Source organism: Micromys minutus (genome assembly GCF_963924665.1).
Source record: "Micromys minutus genome assembly, chromosome: X".
NCBI lineage: Eukaryota > Metazoa > Chordata > Mammalia > Rodentia > Muridae > Micromys > Micromys minutus.
The window spans coordinates 53400843-53422285 of NC_137970.1; the positions used below are offsets into that span (position 1 = coordinate 53400843).

At 35.4% G+C, this 21443-nt stretch overlaps 1 protein-coding gene across 1 annotated transcript in view; it reads right to left on the reverse strand.

The window, feature by feature from the left end:
- LOC308414778 (charged multivesicular body protein 1B2) overlaps positions 1 to 11085 on the reverse strand; it is a 34433-nt gene extending 23348 nt beyond the window's left edge. Inside the window, exons 1-2 of the mRNA XM_080910010.1 lie at positions 10912 to 11085; positions 4761 to 4858 (exon numbers count right to left, since the gene is read on the reverse strand). Of these exons, the coding sequence (XP_080766136.1) occupies positions 4761 to 4858; positions 10912 to 10927 (114 nt within the window). The 5' untranslated portion in view covers positions 10928 to 11085. The remainder of the gene's footprint in view (positions 1 to 4760; positions 4859 to 10911) is intronic.
- Positions 11086 to 21443: the final 10358 nt, after the last annotated feature.

Here is a 21443-nt window from a genome sequence, read left to right on the forward strand (position 1 = left end):
TGCTATACTCATAAATTGGTGCCCCACTCATCTATCATTAGAGAAGCTTCCTCTCATAGATGGGAACAAATATAGAAACCCACAACTGGACAATGTTCTGAGAGTAAGAGACACACGGCTCAGTGAACCCAGTGAAAGAGGAATCAGAAAGATTATAAGAGCCAGAAGGGATGGAAAACACCAAGGAAACTTGGCCTTCTAGACACAACAGAACTGATGTGGCACATAGGAACTAACAAAAACTATAGCAACATGCACAAGACCTGTACAGGTCCAAGCCAGATGGGGTCCCAGCATTGAGAGGCTGAAGTAGACTTGATTTCTTATCACTAACCAAGAAGATATCTTCAATTGACAAAAGCTTGTAAAAGAAAAATAATTGCTCCAATGGAGTCTCACTGGGTATATAAACCACATTAAAGGGTAGGTCCTATGCCCTAGCAGTAGATGGCCAACAGAAAACAAACTCAATGTTATTTTCATAGATTTTTTTGTCTCATATTGCTTCTTTTGGGCATTTCCCTTACATGCACATTATAGTTTCTGATTTTTTTATTGGTTGTGTGTATATATTTCTTGTGCTACTATTTTTAATATCATGTTTACTTAATTTGTCTGTTTTCTAAAGACTGTGAAAATGAAGGCATTGGAATAGATGAATAGAAAAAATCTGCGAGAAATTAATAGAAGAGAAACCATGATCATAATATATTACATAAAATTAATTTCAATATGAACGAAATAAAATAAAAACAAATGGGGAATAAAACTATAAATGCCCCCCACACCAAAGAAACAAAAATGGCTAAGAAACATTTTTAAATGCTCAAGTAGCCTTACCTATCAAAGAAATGCAAATTAAAACTACTTTGATATTTCATCTTACTCCAGTGGCAAGCTAGTAATAGCTACTATGGAAGTCAGCTTGGAAGTTCTTTAAAAAGTTAGCAATACATATATCATATGGTTCAGCTATTCTACTCTTGGACACACTCCCAAAGGATTCAGATGCTAATACTAAGATCCTTGCTCATCCATGTTCATTGCTGCTCTATTCACCATAACCAGGGAATGAAAACAGCATAGATGCCCATCAATTAACAAATATATAATGAAAATGTTTAATATTATTCATTGGTGAAGAAAAATAAAATTATAAAATTACAGGCAAATGGACAGAGCTTGAAATAATCATCCAGACTGAGCAAGTCCAGACCCAGAAGGACAAAAGCCACCTGACCAGTTATGTCTCATATCTGAATGATAGCTTTGAAATTTTAGATACATTTCTTTCAACTAGAGTACACAGGGAAATCAAGAAACTTATAGGAGGAGGCCAGGGGAGGAGGTTTCCAAAGGAACATTGATAAATCGTAGGAGGTAAGAAGGATAGGGAACAATGGAGCAAGGACGAAGTAGGGGTGCGAGGGGAAAGGAGTGCGAGTACAGGAGGGAGTTAGGGTGAAGGACCATAAAAGACCTTTGGCCTGTTGGCTACATTTATGCCAACTTGATACAAACTATAATCATCCAAGAGGAGGAAATCTTGATTGAGAAAATGTCTCCATGAAATCAGGCTGTGCAGGCTCACCCCACTCTGGGTGGTGGTGCCACTGCTGGCCTGGTAGTCCTGGGTTCTACAAGAAAGCAGGCTAAGAAAGCCATTGGGCTGAGCCAGTAACACTCCTCTGTGGTCTCTGCATTGGCTCTGGCCTTTGGCTCCCTGCCCTTTCTTGAGATTCTGTCCTACATCTTTTCAGGGAAGGACTAAAACAAGGAAATGTAAGCCAAATAAACATTTTCCTCCCAACTAGCTTTTTGATCATTGTGTTTCACAGTGGCAATAGAAACCCTAAGACACTTGGAAAAATAACATATGGAAACCTACTACTGTAGAAGCATTCTAAAATAAATGTATATATAAAAATGTTTAACTGTAGCACCCTATAATAGGGGCAAGGAGTAAAGGACAAACACTATAGGCTACAAAACAAAAAATCCAGTGTCAGATATAAGTTAACCCCTTTTTATTTGTTTGCCATTAGAGTCTGATAGATACATTCCTATGCCCCACACTTCCAGGCTATTGTCACTACTTTTGATTACTCCTTTCAGATCTTGAAGGTAAGACCTTATTGCTGAAGATAGCACACACCCAAGTCATAGAACATGTGGGAAATCAAGCTAGATTTGAGCTTGACACTTCATTCCTACTGGCTAGCTTTCATAGTAGGAAGCTGCTATGCATAATATGGAGGGAATGAAGTAATTAATAGTTTTACCCAGCTGTGAGCCCTTCAAGCAACTGTACTGAGTGGCCTGGGAGTAGCCAATAAGTTATTTTTTTCTTTATTAGATTTAAGATTGTTCCACAAGATCGAACTTAGGCCAGGTACCTTTAATGGAGCCAAGAGTCCATAGCTGGGCAAACCTACTACTATTATTTTGCTAAATGGACATAGTATTAAACTTATTCTTAAATACTTTCCTTTATAACCACAGACCAGTGCAGCTCTCAACTTCTATCAGAGATGCTTCCTTTTTCAGAAGATAGTGATTAATGCAAAGATCACAACTAGTTAATGTGAATAGAATAAGAGACCATGGAGTGCTCAGCTCTAAATGACACATTTATATCACTCACCCCCACTTCAAGGATCAAGGATCACTGTGAAAGAGTGAGCAGAAAGAGAACCCAGGGTAGTAGATGAGTACTATGAAACAGAATGGTCTAGATGTGACGGGCCCACATGACCTCCCAGCAGCTATTGACTATGCGCAGGGACCTGTACAATATCAAGTCAAAAAAAAAAAAAAAAAAAAAAAAAAAAACCCAGCAAGGAGGTGGAGCAGATCAGAGTCCCACCATTAGTTGGAAAGGTAAACACAACTGATGGCTGCTGGTAAAAGAAGAATCAGTTTTCTTCAGAGATGTGGCTCAAGATGTGCCAGTAGCAGCCCTAGACCTATGTACTGATGGATCTCACCAAACAGACTTGGTGGGTTTAAAGTGAAAGCACAATAAATTTGGAGGGAACAGTGGAAGGGCTAGGGGAGACACTAAAGAGGACACATCAGATGTATTCATGGAATTCTCCAATAATAAAAAGAAAATGAGAGAAAACCATGTAAATCCACATGTACACAACCTAATTAACATAGTATGCTTGAAGATGTTATCCTTCAAAAGTTTTACTCCTAAGTCTGCCTCTAGCCTTAGTAACCTATATTTTTCAGATAACATACAGAACTGCTAAAAATAGCATATAATCTAAGCTATAAATGGCATAATAAAATCAGCAAACAGGTTTCAAAAGATAAATTTTTAAAAGCAGATAATTTAAAAAAAATGTTTAACGTCCTTAGCCAGTACAGAAATGAAAATTAAAACAAATGAAGATTCCACCTTATCTGCTCAGAATTGCTATCATTAACTAAACAACATTAAATGCTAATGAGGATGTGGATAAAATGCAACCTTTATATACAGCTAGTAGGAATGTGGATTAGGTGAGTCACTATGGAAGTGAACACAGAGGCAGAACACAAAACTAAAAATAGACATAAAACTAAAAATAGATTATCTATATGACTCAGCCACAACATTCCTGGGGATATATTCAAAGGACTCTAAATCTTCATATAACACAGTAACTTATATAGCCATATTTATTGAACCATGTTAGGTTTCCCCCAACAGCTGAGAAAAGAAAATTGTATTTACACATATGTCCACACCCAATGATGTTTCCATAGCCATCAGAGGGAGTTTGCTGAAGAATGTATGCAATGAGGAGCATAAGAGTATATGAAATAAGTCAAACTAGTGTACGCCTATTTTTCTCTCAGTTCTACAAATCCAAGCTCTTATACAGATACAAATATGGCTATAGGGCATGAAAGCAGAAGTGAGACTGTGTGAGGTAATAGACACCAGTTCAAGACAAAATATGGGAAAGGGTGTGGCCTGAATATTGTCACGATACACGATATACCTGTTCAGAAATGTCTTCGAAATCCATCATTATGTACAATGAATATGGAGACAAAATGTTTCACTATGGCTGACTTGTTTGTGCAAACAGTAGTATTTTGTGTTAAACAACTAATTTCTTTCCAGAGATCTGGAATTTGAGCATGTACTAGGTAAAAAGTCTAAACACAACTGATTACCAATAAAACCTTCAGAATTCTATATCCAGGACTTCTCTGTTAGGCAATGTTTCATATATGTTATGATTTGTTGGAGAACTTAAGCTTGTCCCAATGTGACTCCACTAAAAATGTACTCTTAGAAAGAAATGTGACCAGAAATCTCCTAGACTTCCCCATGAAGTCTCAGAAATCTCAGGTTTTTGTTGCTGAGTCTGCATTGAAACCTTTTACTATATCCCCGAGGAAAACTACTTACTGTGTCCTGAGACACTTGGTAGTAAATAACCAAAGCAAAATACACATCAGTTGTCGGTAATGTTTAGAGATAAAACCTTAGAATGCATTGGTGTTAGAATCAGCAGAAATGGGCTCCTCAAGAAGAATGAAATTAGCTAAGGACAGATTTTATTTGCAGCAATTCAAAAGTACACAATCTTGTAAGCTATGTTTACACATACAAATAGCAATAAAGCTTAAGCAGAGTAAAGAAGGCATTATAAACTACATAGGACAATAATTTACCTAAAGAGACAATATATAAGTAACTTATCTTTATTTATCTATTTTTGTGAATTAGAAAAGTAAAAATATTAAAAGTGGTCTACCTTTTTTATCTTGGCCTTTTCAGCTTTTTCTTCTTTATCACACTTCTTGGCATTCCTATTAAGTTCCTTTGCAGCAAACTTCAAGTTAAATAAATGTTCTGAAAATATAGGTTAAGGTTATCTAGTCAAAGAATCATTTGTCCAGCATAAAGACATACCAACTTGATGTTAAAATAATTAAAAATGATCAGATATTTTTATAAAATAAGGCAGCTAATCACAAAATTTATGAGTAAAGAAAACAAGTTATTTCTTTTTACCCCCCCCAAACAAGTTAGTAGAAGATACAATATTAATTACAAAAGAAAAATAACTACACTGAAGAAACTAGGTATTAGTCAAGTTCAACACCATCAATAATGAGGTATGTCAATATTAGTTTCTGAAGTGATGTCTTGAGAATAATATATCATTAATATCACAGTACTGTTACTAAGACCTATGTCATTTTTATAAATGAGCAGTTTGGATTTTCAAGTATCAAATTCACCAAGAACAAGGAACAACTGAGTAACTAAGGCACATAGAGACTGCAGAGAGAACGTGACTATGTGAAATGTTACAGGAAGGCTCCCAGAAATTACCAATAGCCCTCACTGAAGGAAAGCAAAGCCAGGCAGAACTGAAGAGAGACCATGGAGGAACACTGTTTCCTAGCTTGTTCCCCATGCTAGCCTGCTTTCTTACAACACCCAAGCTTACCTGCCCAGGGATGGCAATGCAAACAGTGGGCTGGGCCCTCCCACAACAATCATTCAATGAAGTGCCTCAGATACTTGCCTGTAGGTGTTCTTTCTTCCCAGATGACTAGCTTGTAACAAGTTGGCAAACAAACAAATAAATATAACTGAGTTTCAGAGCCTACCGAAAAAAGCTGTATGTGGTGGCATGCATGTATCATCCCCAAATTTTCACTGAAAGGTAGGAAGAGAAGATTAGAAAACTGCCCAGAAGTTCTTGGGCCAGCTCTTCTGGAATACAAAGTATAACAGAAACAGTAAGAAAGACCTTGCTTCTACAAAGACCTTGACTCAAAGAAAGAACAGACAGCCAAATGCTGACCTTTGACCTCAATATGTAGTGTACACACAAATAATAAACAAAAAAGAAACAAAGGTCAGCAAAAATGAACCACTTTTAAATATCAACATAGGGTTGGACTGATGGCTCAGTGGTTAAGAGCACTGGCTGTTCTTGTAGAGGACCTGGATTTGATTCTCAGCTCCTATGGGATGTCTCACAGCTGCCTGCAACTCCTATTCCAGAGGATCTGATAACCTCTTCTGACCTCCACAGGGACCAGGCAACCCCACGGCAAACAGATATCTGTATGTGCAAGGCAAAACATTCATACCATAAATGGAAGTTAAAATATAGTTTAAAAAACATCGTGATGGACTAAAAGTAATGAAATAAATTATAGGCAGGACTTTAAAATACAAAGACTCAGGACTTTAAAAAAACATGAAGAAAGCAAATATATTAACTACTGAGTTATTTTTTGAAATTTATTTCAGCTGACAATTTTTTTGAAATTTATTTCAGTTTATGGCCTAATGAATAAGTATTCTTATGTCTAATTAATATGCTTGAAGATGTATGTTCTCAAAATACTGGGGAAATATTAGCTCTATTCTCTTTTTCTAAAAAATGCCTTTATCTAAAAGTTCTTTTTTAAAAATTTGATTAGTGTACAAAAAATGCATTTAATTTTTATCTATAAACCACTGTACATTGCTTTTCCATTAGGCTCCTAAGTCTCCTTTTTCCTCCTCTTCCTCCCTTCTGTTTTCATGTATTATTGTTATATGGTTAAAGCCAGATTACCAGTACCAGAGACTGTTTATGTATTTGATAAGTGGCATTATGTTTTAAACTGGCTGGCTTACTAAGTTTCCAGTATGTTAATTACTACTGCGTGTATTTTAGGGAGGTAAATTTGAGAGCAAAAGAATCAGGCTCAAGATCATCTGAACTAACTTTAGAGATAAGTTTACTAATATGAAAACACAAACCTATTGATCAGTGGTTCTCATATAGTTCATGCTTTGGTGACCCCCAACCATAAAATTATTATTTTTTGCTACTTCCTAACTGTAATTTTGCTACTGTTATGAACTGTATCGACATGCAGGATATCTGATATGTGACCCCTGTAAAAGGGTCCTTCAACACCCCTAAAAGGGTTCATGACCCATAGGTGGAGAAGCACTGCTATGGCCGGATATGTATGTAGTAACTAAGGAATACAGAAACAAAGAGGCACTCAAATGCAGCTTATCTCTCTAGTCATACTAACTATTCCAGGGACTCTCAGAATTGTTCTTCATATAGTACGGAAAGGATGACCTCAAAACAAGATGTCATACTTCTTGTAAAAGACATCATTCTGTTGATTTTACAAGCCATAAATTACGTATGTACTGGCAGGGGACCAATGTAATGGGCAAATGTAAAACTCTGTTAGCAGTGGGAGCTGATTCTGGTAAAGAGGCCACACCATTTACTGAACTTCAGCAAGGCTGACATAGCTGATTAGATTTTCCATGACTGTGGAGAGCATGGAATTATGCAAGTCCAGGGCCTAATTACAATATGTCTTGGGCTATCTTTAGTCCCTTTAACAGTCATTCCTTGCCCACCTCTACCTGGCCTAACATCCTGTGACTAACAGATAAAACCTTTTGAAATGTATTAACAGACCAGCAGCTTTCACTAACCAAAAAGCTAAGAGTGTTCTCAGATAGGTATGAGGCCTATAGCTGAGATTTTTCTACTGTGCTGTACCACCTATCTGATGTCTCCAATGAAATATTGCAAAAGAGCCTTAAATTATAACTTTCTTCTGTTGCTATAAAACATCCACTCAACTATTAGCAGTTTTGGTAACCTGAATCTATGTTCCTCAGCCATGGTTAATCATACTTGGCTTCAGAATTAAACTATGTCATTCCCTTTGGAGCAAGGATGGTTGTTTATGTTGACAGTGCCTTGAGAAAAACACATAGGGTATCAATGCTGGCAAGTCTGATCCTGATATGTGAGTTGTTTTGCTTTAGGATTTAAAGGGATTCATAAGATCTGCAACGACTAACAGCTATTTTTAAGGACCTAGACATCTCTGTGTGCAACACAGCCCCGGGTGATACCAGTCCTTTATTCCCTTTTTGAACTTAAGAGTATGTCCAGTACTTATTATCTACTTCATTGGTCTGTAACCTCCCTCGAGTCAAAACGCCTAAAACTATTATAGCTACAGATAATATTATCTGAAAAATACACATAGTAATAGTCAAAACTATACATACAATCTTAAAACATTTACTAAGTCCACACATTAGCATTCATCTGAATTAGGAGTTGCTCTGCATTGGTATTTAGGTTCATGTATATATGACTTCTGTTCCCAAATCAAAAGCTGCTAAAAGATGGCAGTAGTATGTTTAATTTAATGTATTGATCTGGTCTATAATAAAGACCCAAATTCAAGTATATTAATAACTAACTACTCACAGAATGTCATTTGCTCAGTTTTTGTCTACAACAGGACCATTGCTGTGTATGCAAATGAGCATTTGAAGACAAATCACCCCATTCCCCAGGAATTCATAGTCTAAGGAAAGAGTTATGTAAACATCCTTTCCAAGGGTAGAGATGATTAAATAAAGGGTAAAAGGATGCAGAAAGAAACAGGAGTAACTGGTAGAAAACACTAATCCTAAGATTTTTAGAAATGGAAGGACCTCAGTTTAGACTAGGAAAACAGAAAGTTCCTGTTAATGAATCACACTTGAATTCCAATAGTAAAATGACTTATGCATGGGTTTATAAGAGAGGAACAACAGCAAGGACCACAGGAGTAACCCTTAATTATTTATCTAATTTTTCATTCATTTAATTAACCTAACACTAAAACCCATACATACATGTCACAGTAATTAAATCCGGCTTCAATTAAAAATTTAAAGTGAGCTTTACCATTGTACAAAGAGTAGATGAACATACTTAATCAAAGGCCGAGAAAAGTTACAAGGGCAACTAAATTATTTAATCACAGCCAATCTTTTTACAATACAATGAGATTTTTACATTTTATAAAAGGGTAAGTTGTTTTTCAAATTTGACTTCAGGTTATTTATGAGTCCATATTATTTCCTACCTCTATATTTTTTGTGTGTGTTGGGGGGTCTGGTTTACACATAAATGAGCCAAGATGAGTAATCATATGGCTTGAGTCAACTTAAACCTTACTACTTGTACATAACAGACTAAAACGCAGGTCATTGTTATTAGGTACATAAGTTATTTATATTGATATTTTTATAAGTATTATACAATATAGTTTCCTGGATCTGACTTGGCTGTTGTACATACACAAGAATATCCAGAAGTTGTGTCTACCTGTATAATATTTATACAGGTTTAAGCCCATTACAATCCAAGCACTGATAGGATAGGGGTTACTGAGGCCTCACCTCTAGCTGAGGAGTTACTGGCAGTTGAGGCTATTGGAGTTGAGGGAATGACTTTTCATCAAATGGTTGCTACTGCTAGGCTGCCCACGTCTGAGTGGATGGGCCAACAGCCATCTAAATAGGAGCAGCACTAATTGGACTCTGTGAGTTAAAAATAAAAGAACATGTTTATAGTTTTAACTGAATAGTAACCATATATTTTGTCATTAGGAATACAAGGCAGGCTAGACAAAGTAAAAGTAACCTGTCCCTATATTTTCAGAACAAAAAAATAAAAACTTTCAGAGGTATCACCTCTAAGCCTTTCAAAATTTCCAGGAAAAAGAGCTAATAATTTTTAAGCTATTAAAATTTCTCATACTTCAGAGTATGTTCAAAATCAGTAGGCACTACTACTGTTTCCTTTGACGTTAAAAACACCTTTCTAGGGTTGAGAAGGTAGATAATGTGCTTCCCAAGTGAGTGAGGTGGGAAATAAAACTGATCTTTTGACTCAGAGTTCAGGGTTCTTCGCTTTATGCCTCTATATTATACTACACACACAGACATACACACATATTATACTATACTAAACTATACTATGTTCACTATTCTTTTATATGTAGTAGAAACTGGGCCTTCCTTGGTCACCTATTCTTTCCATGATCTCCACCCCTTCTCAAGGCTAGCATTTTAATTTTCGCCATATCTTTCTTGGCTAGCACTGCATAAGTAGTTACGTTAGCAAGATATTCTGTATGACATAAAATTTAGCCCATCAAAAAAATTTACCTGTATGTCAGGCTTATAAACTAGTATTGTCAAAGGAGCTTCTAACATGAGCTAATGAACAATTACCATTACCCACGGTTTATCTTTTTGCTACCTTGGAGTGAAAGAAAAAAAGCAATTTATCTTATTTTTTTTTCTAAAGCTAACCTCTGGAAAAAGTAAAAATTACAGCAACATGGAGCTTCTGTGATGGAATTTTAGTACTAAAAAAAAAAGTGTTCATGATGTCATGTCACCAGGCAGCTTTATTCTTAGCCCCTACTAATTGCCTAAGTGGCCCCACAGGTTTGGCTGGACTTCATGGCTTCAGAAATAACCTGAGTTTCCTCAACTGTTAAATTAACATGCAGCGGGAACAGAAAGCAAGCACAGTTAGTTCGGAGGGTTCCTAGCAATCGCTCAACCTCATCAGCGGTCACCTGCTGTCATTAAAGGGCAGTTCTCCAAAAGCTGTTCGGCCACGTACGCATTCAGAACCTACATCTCCGCCCAGAGCCATAGGCACACTCCAGTCGCCTCCCCTCGGTTCTGACAACCGTTCCCTGTCAATTTCAAAGAGGCCAAAATTCACTGATAAAGCAGGTGACAGAAATTCTCAACAAGAGGCGGTATGGACTCAATCATCTCAGTTTGTCCACAGGCTCCCCTGACCCTCCCCACAGTCCAGGATGGCGGCGGCGGTGGCGGCGGCAGCAGCAATTGCGACGGCCACAGCGGCAGCGAGCAGAAAAAAAAAAGCCAAGCCCAGACCGCTGGAGCCTCCCCAAATGCGCTACAGCGCCCTCGCCCCACGTGGGGGCCCAAAAGGTCAAGCCCCTGGGCGTGTCCCCGGCCCCCTGCCTTCGCCCTCCCCCCTTCCCTGGCCCCCAAGGCCCTGGTAGCACCTTGACCGTCCGAAAGGATACTCTCCATGTTTGACATGATCTCTCGGCTTCCGGGGCTCGGAGGAGGGGGAGGGGCCGGTAACACGCAGGACAAAGGCCGGGCACCCGCGAGTCGCGAGACGCGGGTCGCGGGTCGCAGGTCGCGGGTCGCTCGGGCGCGCGGTAGGTGGCAGTTGTCGCCGGTTTCGAGGGATCCTAGCCCACTTCCTGTTTCGGTTTGGAACCGGTGGTGGGTGGAGTCCCATGAGCCAGAGAGGCGGGGACTGGGACGACGCCAACATGGCCGCAGTGAGTATCTTCGGTTAGGAAAGCTCTGGTCGCTTGGGGGCGGTAGAGTCCGAAAGCTGAAGCTTAGGTCCCTCCCCCTCAGATGCTTCACGTGCGCTCAGGATAACTGCGCTCAACCTGGTCCGGCATCCCACCAGACTTCTAGTTCTTTCTTTTGTCAACCGGGACGCCGCTAAGCCTTCCGCCCCACCTCGTCCCTCAGATTTCACACTGTCCTGGGCGTCCCTCACCCCTTTCTCAGAGCTTAAGTCTCAAAGGATGAAGACAAAGGTATAGGACTTTTAAAGTACTTTTTAAAAATTCTGACAGTTTAAAAGAACGGCTTGAGGGGTTACTGTGGTTGGTAATGTCGAGGTTTTTAAACGGATCTTGAGCCTTAGAGTTGTAGGGTTGAAGGGGAAGGGGGGAAAAGTCAGGCTTTACTTGAGAGTTACTGCTGCTATGAAATTCCTTCTCATATTACTTGAGTTATTATTTTTCTTAAGCATAGCTGATGTATGGTATAAAATTAATGTAAAATCTCTATAATGGGTGGGAGTGGATCGTGGGTGGCAGTTGATAGTGCTTGGCGTTTTTTACGTTCCTTCGACTTTCTGTAATGTCCAGAGGTGTATTTATTAGACCACTCTTCAGACTTAGGAAAAGAGGGAATTTTAAAGATATTTGTTGCATTTCAAATTCAGTGTCATAGAAATTACATGTACTATGTTATTTCTCTGAAAGTTAATATTTATATCATGATGGCTAAATCTCAGAAGTTTTGTCATTTGCCTCACTTTTAAAATTCAACCTGTGGAAAATGTATGCAATGCCACACACTTTTTATTCTAAAGGTTATTTCCTTTTTAACAAAACTGGCTCTAAAAGCGAATATTTTGTATTAAAGATAGTTGATCATAAGCTTCTATGACAGTTTTCTAACTGTCTGTGCTTCTTTAAAAGGAGAGAGAGAGACACAGAGAGAGACAGACAGAGAGAGAGAGACCATTTCTCACTACAAAGTTCTGGGAAAGTACAGTTTAGAAATCATTTCAATTGGCAGAACCGTGCAAAGGTTATTTTTAGGTTTGCATCTCACTTTAGAGTTGGAGAACAAGACTTATGAACCTGAAAGCTTTGGAAATGTCATCAGTTCTCTGTGTGCCCTTAACAGTTGTATTTCATTGCTGGAAAACTAACTTTGGGGGGTTAAGGTAAAGATATATGTTTTGAAAGACTTTCCCTTAGCATACTATTTTTAACATCACTCCTTCAGTAAAACCGTAGATACTAGAACAATCGACCAAAACTTAAACAAATGTGAGTTTCAAAAAGTTGTTGTTAAAGTTATATGTATGTAATGTATAAAAATAAACTTTAAATTTTTAACATGTTTTTTCAAACTATAGAATTTTTAAGAAGCATCTTTATTGGTATAAGATCATTTAGAAAGTATTTGTAGAGAGTATTTGCTGTTGTTGTTTGTCTTAAGCAAAAAAAAAAAAAAAACTTTTATAGTCTGTACTAAACACTTACCAGGTTTATTGCTTATATGAGTTCTTTGATGTTTTAAGTCCCAAAGGTACCCACATATTTCTAGAATATCTGATTGTAAAGTATGTGTTAGAAAGAAAATTAACTAAGCCACAGAAATTAAACTGCTTAAATTTTATGTGTATTTATTTAGAACAGCTGCTGTTGAAAGATATGGTTCTTAGGATCATAAAGCTTACTAGAAAAATATAGAAAATAGACTGTATCTTGAAATGTATTAAGTGTTCAATACATATTGAATGGTATTTGTAAAATATATGAACCAATAATTTTCTGTGTATGACATAGAGAATAATTCATTTGTGACATGTCACCCAATTCAAGGAAAAAAACCAGCATTTTCTGTAAGTTCACCACTGTGCACTTAGAGTACTTTTCTAACTCTAATCCTCCAATTCTCTTTTCAGAAGCATTCTCTTGTTTGAGTTCATGTATAATTTCCCTTTTTTATTTTTAAATTTCTCCAATAATATATTTTTATTCATTTTCTCTCCTGATTATGGGAGAGGTCTCCCTCTGTCTTCTCCTTCTTGTCATGCATGTTGCTTTTTTTTATCTCCTGACTTCCCAATCAATATATTACTTAGGTTAGGCAGCTTTTGAAATTTCTTATATAGATTAAACCATACTGCTTTGTGCTCCTGTCTTCTTTTGTAGCCCATCATAAAGTTCCTCAGTTGTATTCTAATATATAGTGGTGATGGATTTATTCTGCTTCTCTATAGTACTTTATTGTATGGATTTATACTCATTTATCCATCTTCTTGATGATGGCTGTTTAGGTTGTTTCTATGTTGATATAATCTCATGATTGTTCATTTAACATATATTTTAATAAAGTGTATGTTTCAAAATGCCCAGTGGTGTTTCTAAAAAATGACTTTGTAAACTCAGGAAACCTTATTTATTCATTATTATTGTATTCATATTTCCTTTAGTTTTAAATGATCTTGATTTTGTTTGTTTGGTTCTTTTTTTTTTTTTTTTTTTTTTTTTTTTTTTTTTTTTTTTGCTTATGGTTATACATTGCTACTTGATGTAAAAAAACTTACTACCCTGTCTCCTCAAGTTGGAGTTTTCCTTTTACTATGGTTATTCATAGCTTGTTTGGGTGCCAAGCTGTGAAATACAGCATCATAAATCACATGTAGATAAGTAAATATGTTTAATTTCATCTGTTTATACTTGAAAGGAGGCACTGTAATTTCTATGGCTTTTTGCTGGAATAATGGAGATGTAAAGAATGAGTTAATTTTATGTCTTAAAATAATTCAGTAACTATTACATGTGTTCAAACTTAGCATAAAACAAAGCTAACGTGAAATTATTATAGTTCCTATGGAAGTTGAGTTCTTTTCTGCGTTATTTAGTTTTATAATTGAGTCAGTTACATGAATAACTATTTTAAATGAAAAAAATATAAAATAATCTTTGGATCCTAAACACTAAAGTTTTAATATCTGATTTGGCTGCTTTGTGACAATGTCTTGTAACTTTTTAGCAAAATTTACTAAAATTATAATGGTTCATTGCAACTAAGCCCCACTGCAGGAAGGAATAGGAATACATCAGGAATGAGAATAGTGTATATTTTTATGATGTTTTCTCAGATTTTTCAGTTGTTATAATATCAGGTGGATAATCTGAACTTCTATAAATTATGATAGAATAAATTTGGAGATGGACCCAAAGGTCAACATTTTTCCTCTATTTACATAGTGGAAATGAGTATTCAAATATATAATCATAAATTCTTTATTTAACTAACACCTCAGTCTAGATGGCATTCAACAATTTATAAAGAATCTCATAATTACTTCATTTGTTAGTTCATATTCTGAAGTAACCCGGGCAGGTATTGTCGACATCTTTCCTAATAAGAAAATAATGACAAAAATAACAAGAACAACAACCAAAGCTTTTAAAAGATGATTTACTTAAGCAAGTTTTGAACAAATCGGCTTGATACAACCTGGTCTCCTAGGTTTCTAATGCACTTTTTTTGAATATGTACAAGAGGTTTGCTGTGCAGGAGTTCAGAAGTAATTACAATTGAGATCTCTTCTGTTGCTTGCTTTTTCTATGTTAGGCACCCATTTTATAAGAGAAACTAATTGTCTTAACTGGTGTGCAGTTTTTCCAGCTTCTCTGTGGAGAAATAAGTTCAGGTCTAAAAATTCTAGAGAAGTAGAAAGTGAGAAGCTTTCTAGTTCATAATAGATAAACTTTTTGTTCTGGCATTTCAGATTTCATTTGCAAATTGTACTAGCAAAGAACTATTCAGGTGACTGATGGAAAAGATTAGAGCCACTGACGAGATAAAGCTGTATTTGCTAAGGCAAATAGAGGACCAGATGAAAAATAGTTCAAACACAAGCAATATGGTCAGTTGTGGTGTCACAGGCCTAGAAACCTAGCAGTCAGCAGTCAGAGTCAAGAGAAGTGTTGCTATTGAGGTCATCATTTTCTGCATGTGAAGGTCTATGTCAACCGGAGGTTCATAGCATGATAATTTAAAAAAAAAGCATTCCCCTGAAATAAATAAAATTAATAAAACTAATACAAATAAAAGGAATATGTCTGATTGGTGGACATAGGTGACCTAAAAATTACTCAGTTTATGTTTAGAAAATGACAAATGGATCCAAGAAACAAGATGAAAAGTTGATTGCAAGATTCGTATGACTATAAAGAGAAAAATAAACATTGGATCATTAATAACATTAATAATATGTAGGTATTTTTGTGTTAATGTTTCATTCTTATTAAATAATAAAGGGTGATAGTTGATGGTTATATCTATATATTATCAGAAGAGTATTTTTGGTAACCTCCTATTCTCAGAGAGCAATCAAGCCTTAAAAATTTCCCTTTGTCAGAAAACCTTTTCAATACTTGAATAATCAAAATAAAATTATACTTTACCACTAAAAGATTTGATTGATTCTTAAAAGATGATATGATAAAGAAGAATAAAGCATTTGCTGTTATTAGGGATACATTATACTTTAGAACGAATCCGCATTAATTTTGGAAATTGCATGATTGAGAAATTCTTCAATATGAGCGTAAATGTTCAGAGAAATCTATTATTAAATAAACTCTTTTCTTTATTATTTTATCATGCAGGCACTGTATGAAGAAAATTGTTAAGTGGAGAAGTAAAAAGTTTTTTTGAGAAGTGTGGATGAAGACAAAGTAAGGAAAAGATAGCTCTTTTAAAAAAACTGTCTTGAACTCTTATATTGAACTCTTATATTCCATTTTAGTAATCACGGAACCTATACATTTACCTATAGTTAATTAATTTCTTTACTATTTTGTTATGACTACACAAATCCTTACCCTAGACTAATTCTCTAGTCAGAATTCTATCAAAGTCATTCACATGGTTCTTATAATTTTATCTTCTGAATTGATTAAAGCAATACCTAAAAGTCTTAATAAATATTTGAGTCCTCTGTGTTTTACTACATTTAGTAATTTAGGTATATATATATATATATATATATATATACACATACATGCTATTTCAGTGATTTGTAGATATTATTATCCTGAAGACCAGATTAAAATACTTTAAACATAAGCTTTATGGTCAGGTGTGCTGTCACAGGCCTAGAAATCTAGCACTCAGGAGACAGACACAAGAGAAATGCTGTATAGTTCTTATAGATCTACACATTTTATCTCTGAGTAAAGGTTTTTCTGATGTTGCTATAGGTATTTGATGCTGGATACTTCTTTCTGGCCTCAATCTGCACCCTTTTATCAGAGATGTGATAACCAAAATATGTCTCCAGATATCACGTAAACATTCTCTCAGGAACAAAATTACTCCTATTTACATAGAGTCGTTTAGTCAAACTTTACAATTATATGGCATTGCCTATATATTAAGCCATCAAGATTGACAACAGTAATAGCAAGAGAAGCAGATGTCATACTGCTTCTGCTCATACACATTACAGTAAGAACAAAGCAATATCACCATGTCTAGCTTTTAAGTTACCCATTCTTAGGGATGATACACGTAAAGAATAAGTAAAAACCATATGAAATAAATATGTAGTTCATTAGAAAAGTTAGACATTTCTTTTGAGTATATTTCAACAAAGAATTAATATCTAAAGAGGCCTAGAGATGTCCTGTTAAAAATACTATAAAAGCTTTAATCAGAAAGAATAGGCTATTAATAATATGTATGCAAATAACAGGTATACATTTATTGAATTAAAGTAGATAAAATTAGTAACAATAAGGATCATATTTGAATTTATATTCATACAGTCTCCACAAATAAGTGGACATAGTACATTTTATAGCATATGATTTCACTATTATGTGATTGTCCTTCGGATTTATGAAACTTTTCTTTAAGGACTCCCGAGCTCCATCTAATGTGCTGAAATGTTTATGCTAGGTTTTTGTCTGCAAGCACAACAAAGTATCATTAATAGTGTCAGGGATGGGTCTCAATTTGGGGCAGTCATTGGTTGGCCATTCCCTCAGTCTCTGCCCTAACATTGTCCCTACATATCTTGTACGTAGATCACATTTTGGTTTGGAGGTTTTGTGGGTAGTTTGCTGTCTTTATCCCTCTACTGGGAGTCTTGCCTGGCTGCAGTCAGTGGCCATTTCAATATCCATATCCCCCACTGCTAGGAATCTCAGTTGGAGTTGTCCCCATAGACACTGTGGGACTGTACCCCCATCCCAGGACTCTAGCATGTCCTAGAGACTGTGCCCACCCCTGTGGATCTCCTTTTCTCTCCCCTCTTCTCCTTACCTCCTCATCTCCTCTTCCACCCAGTTCCCTCCTTCAGTTGACCTCCAGTGTTTATTTTGTTTCCCCTTTCGAGAAAGATTCAACCACCCTCTGTTGGACCCTGCTTGTTACTTGGCTTCCTTGGAACTGTTGATTATACCATGGCTATCCTGTACTTTATGTCTGATTTCCACTCAGAAGTGAGTGCATACATTGCATGTCCTTTTGGGACTGGGTTACCTCATTCAGGATGATATATTTTCTAGTTCTATCCATTTATCTGCAAAATTCACAATGTCCTCGTTTTTAATAAGCCATGCAAATTTTTTAAAATTTAAAAAAATATAAAGAATTATGTATAAGCCATTCTCATTCTTTACAAGAAACTAAAGTTCTTTACTTTAAAAATAAATCAAGCACCATAATACAGCTAAAGTTTTGACTGTACTCATGAATATTTTTATCTCCATCATGTAATAATTTCATAAAGTGTTATGTATTATTTTCTGTATATAGGTGTTTATTCTAAAACAGTATATACTTTGTGATTTAAAACATATGTGAATATTTTACTTAAATATCTAGTTGTCATCCCCATTTTCAACATTATTTTGAAATCTATTTATATAATTTATCAACATTTGTATATAATTTACCCTAAAATAACCATTCTACCTTTATGAACATTTCACTTGCTTTCCTTCTTTCAATTATCAACAGTTAATCATTGTGGCATGTGTTTCATTATATATCCGTCAGGCTTTTATGAGGAGACTAGAATATTGGGACACGGTAAAATAACTATTCTAACGGAAAATGAAGCAAATACTATTTAATACAGTAAAAGGTTTTTTCATCTGGAAATTAAAATTCAGGAAATAATTACATTCACATTAATTTCATGTAAAGCCTGGCTTTCATTTAAAAATGTGATCTCAGAAGTTAGACGTACACACTTCAGAGACACTAAAATGAATACTGTATGTTCATCATTGAATAACTAAGAACTAGAGTTTGTTGTCCACAGAAACAATGGGTCTCATCTAGAATGTTTTCTTTTTCTGATCTCATCTATTTAGAATAAAAAACTATCTCTAGGAAACAATTGGTATATCGAACAAAAGCTTATACTGTGTAAGCCTAACAGATTGTCTATTTCATTAAAATAGGCCTGATATAAAGAGTATGTCATAGATTTTCCATCATCTCTGACTCTCATAAGACCATTGTTTAGAGGTTATCATTGATTTACTGAAAGTGAATTTTTCATGTATAAATAGATATTAGAGTTCAGCATTGAAATTAAAGATCATTGCCATAGTATTAAAATAAAGTAGAGTTCATATGGTAACTAAATTAACTGTGCATTTCTAAGGCAAGTCCTAGATTAAAACTTAATAAGAATTAGACAGTGACTCATATTCTATTGGAAATAGAAACCTTCGATTTACAGATACCTCAGTGCATGTGTAGCCTAAAATTCAGAAACTTCTGTATTCCATGTCCAGCACCAGAGACTGGGCTAGAGAATGGGCAGAGGGAGAAAATGAAAGAAGGCTGAGGAGAAGAAAGACAGGAATGTGGGAGAGGAAGGGAGGAAGGGCTGGGGAAAGGAGGCAGGGAGACAATAACCAGAATGTACTGTATCACATTTTCAGACTTCCCAGTGAAAGTAAATGAAATTATCCAGTACTTCAAGTCTATCTTGCTGAAGTGTCATTAACTGGAGGTAAGGCATAAAGTTTACCAAAACATGAATTTATAAATTACAGGGAAATGAAAGATTATTTAACTTGTAAAAGAATATATACCATGTTGATAGGAATTAATCCTTTCATTTTTAAAGGTTTAGTCTTCAGATAAAATGTACTTGTGAACAGCATGGAAAGAATCTTCTTAAGAAACCACTGAGAGTTACACTAATAAATGAGTATTCAACTTTGGAGAATAGGAGCAGAAACTATGGGTACATATTTAGGTAGCATGTTCTCTATTATCTTGCTCCTGTTTTTCTTTTTTAAACCAGTGGTGCTCTCCAGTATTTGTTCTACTTTGCTATGTGTTACTGTGATAAAACAATGACCAAACTTACTTGGGGGAAAAAAAGGGTGATTTCATCATACACTTCCAGGTCACCGTCCAGCCCTGAAGGAAGTCTGGGCAGGAACCAGAGCAGAAACCACAAGGAAAGTTTTTGTTGCTTGTTTTCCTTGATCTGCTCAGCTTGCTTTCTTACACCACCCAGAGCCATCTCTAATGGGTCTAGTCATCCCACAAAGACCTCGGATGTTCCGCATCAATCATTAAGGAAAATATCCTCACACACTTGTCCAATTCCTCAAATGAGGTTCCTCTTACCAAGTGCACTTGAAAAGTCAACTAGACAGAAAAACAAAACAAAACAAAACAAACAAAACAAACAAACAAACAAAAAAAACCCAAAAATGACAACCCAAGCTGAATGTATTTTCCATTAGGGTTTTTGGAATTAATGGACTGCTGTGCAGTCAGGATGAGGATTAGGCAATGTTTTATGTTATATAGTGTTCAATTCAAGTACATGGTACATTGAATTTCAATACTTCTCCTTTCTTTTTTCATTTCTGAATTGCCATTTGTTTCATTTAAATTAACTTTATTTTAAGGAACACACAAACAAAAGCATCATGAAACTTGATTAAGGTAGCTATGCAAACATGTTCCCAGACCAAAACTCTACATATCTATGTGGATTTCAAAATATTTCTATATTTTACATATATGATATCTGTAGATATGGAGTTTTGCTTAAGGATTTTGGAGGTTAATTATTATTTACATTTTATGCTTATATCTACCACAAAAGTAGAAAATATGACAGATTTATAACTAGGAAACTAATTAGCTTTACTTTCTTTTACTATCCATGTGTCTTTTGCTTATATTGTCTTTCCTCTCCACTCAATATTAAATAGCATCTCTTGGTCTCCACTCTAAGTACTATACTATACCCACACTTTTGACTGCTATCATAAGTACATATGTATCCAGTATGTGTTAGGTTCTGTATAGGGAGAACACATTTTTTAATTATTGTTTTTCTTTCTGAGATTAGTTCACCTCACTTAATATTATACTTTCTAAAACCATCCATTTTCTACATATTTTCTGTTACATATTGATATCTTTAAAAACTTCTGACAATGCTTTGTCTAGAAATTTGAAATAAAATATCCAGAGTGGTACAATCAATGTGATATCTTCTGAAAAGCAACATTAGTTATTGTATATATCTACCCATTTATGTGTGCCTTATTTGTTAGCTGGTTTATATGATTCTTTTTTAAGCTGTGTTTATAATTGCTTTATTTTGGTATGGGAACACCAGACATCATTACTTTCCTGCATTTTCACATACACATTTCATAGAATACAGTACAATTCACTATAGCTGAAAGAAAAATACTTAAACATAGATGCTTCAAAAAACACAGTACAATGTGCATGCCTGTGTGTTACACTCCTTGTTAATAACCAGAAGAGTATTTCATTTAGTGTTCCCATGTACAGTTAGCTTTAAATATGTTAGATGGTAAACATGTGTTTTTAAGAAGATAACAGAAACATTTTTCCTGTAGCTTTGAAGAGTCAAACCAACATAATTCCTTATCAATTGTCAAAATTTACTAGGCTATAATTGAGACATTAACATGTTTTAATTAGAGCTATCATAAATTATAGATAAGTCTTTCATTCAAAGAGCTGTCTTCCAATCATTTAATTTTCATAACTGTAAAAGTGTATAAATGCTTAAGAAGCAAGAGATAAATGGCTTACGTTTTTAAATTCAATTTATTTTCAATGGCTAATGAGGTCTCTTTAAATCATTCTATTGAGGTGAATACATCCAGTTGAGGAATAGTAATTTGAGATAGATAGCAAGATATCTTTTAAATATGATTTACATTTAATTTTGTGTATGCAT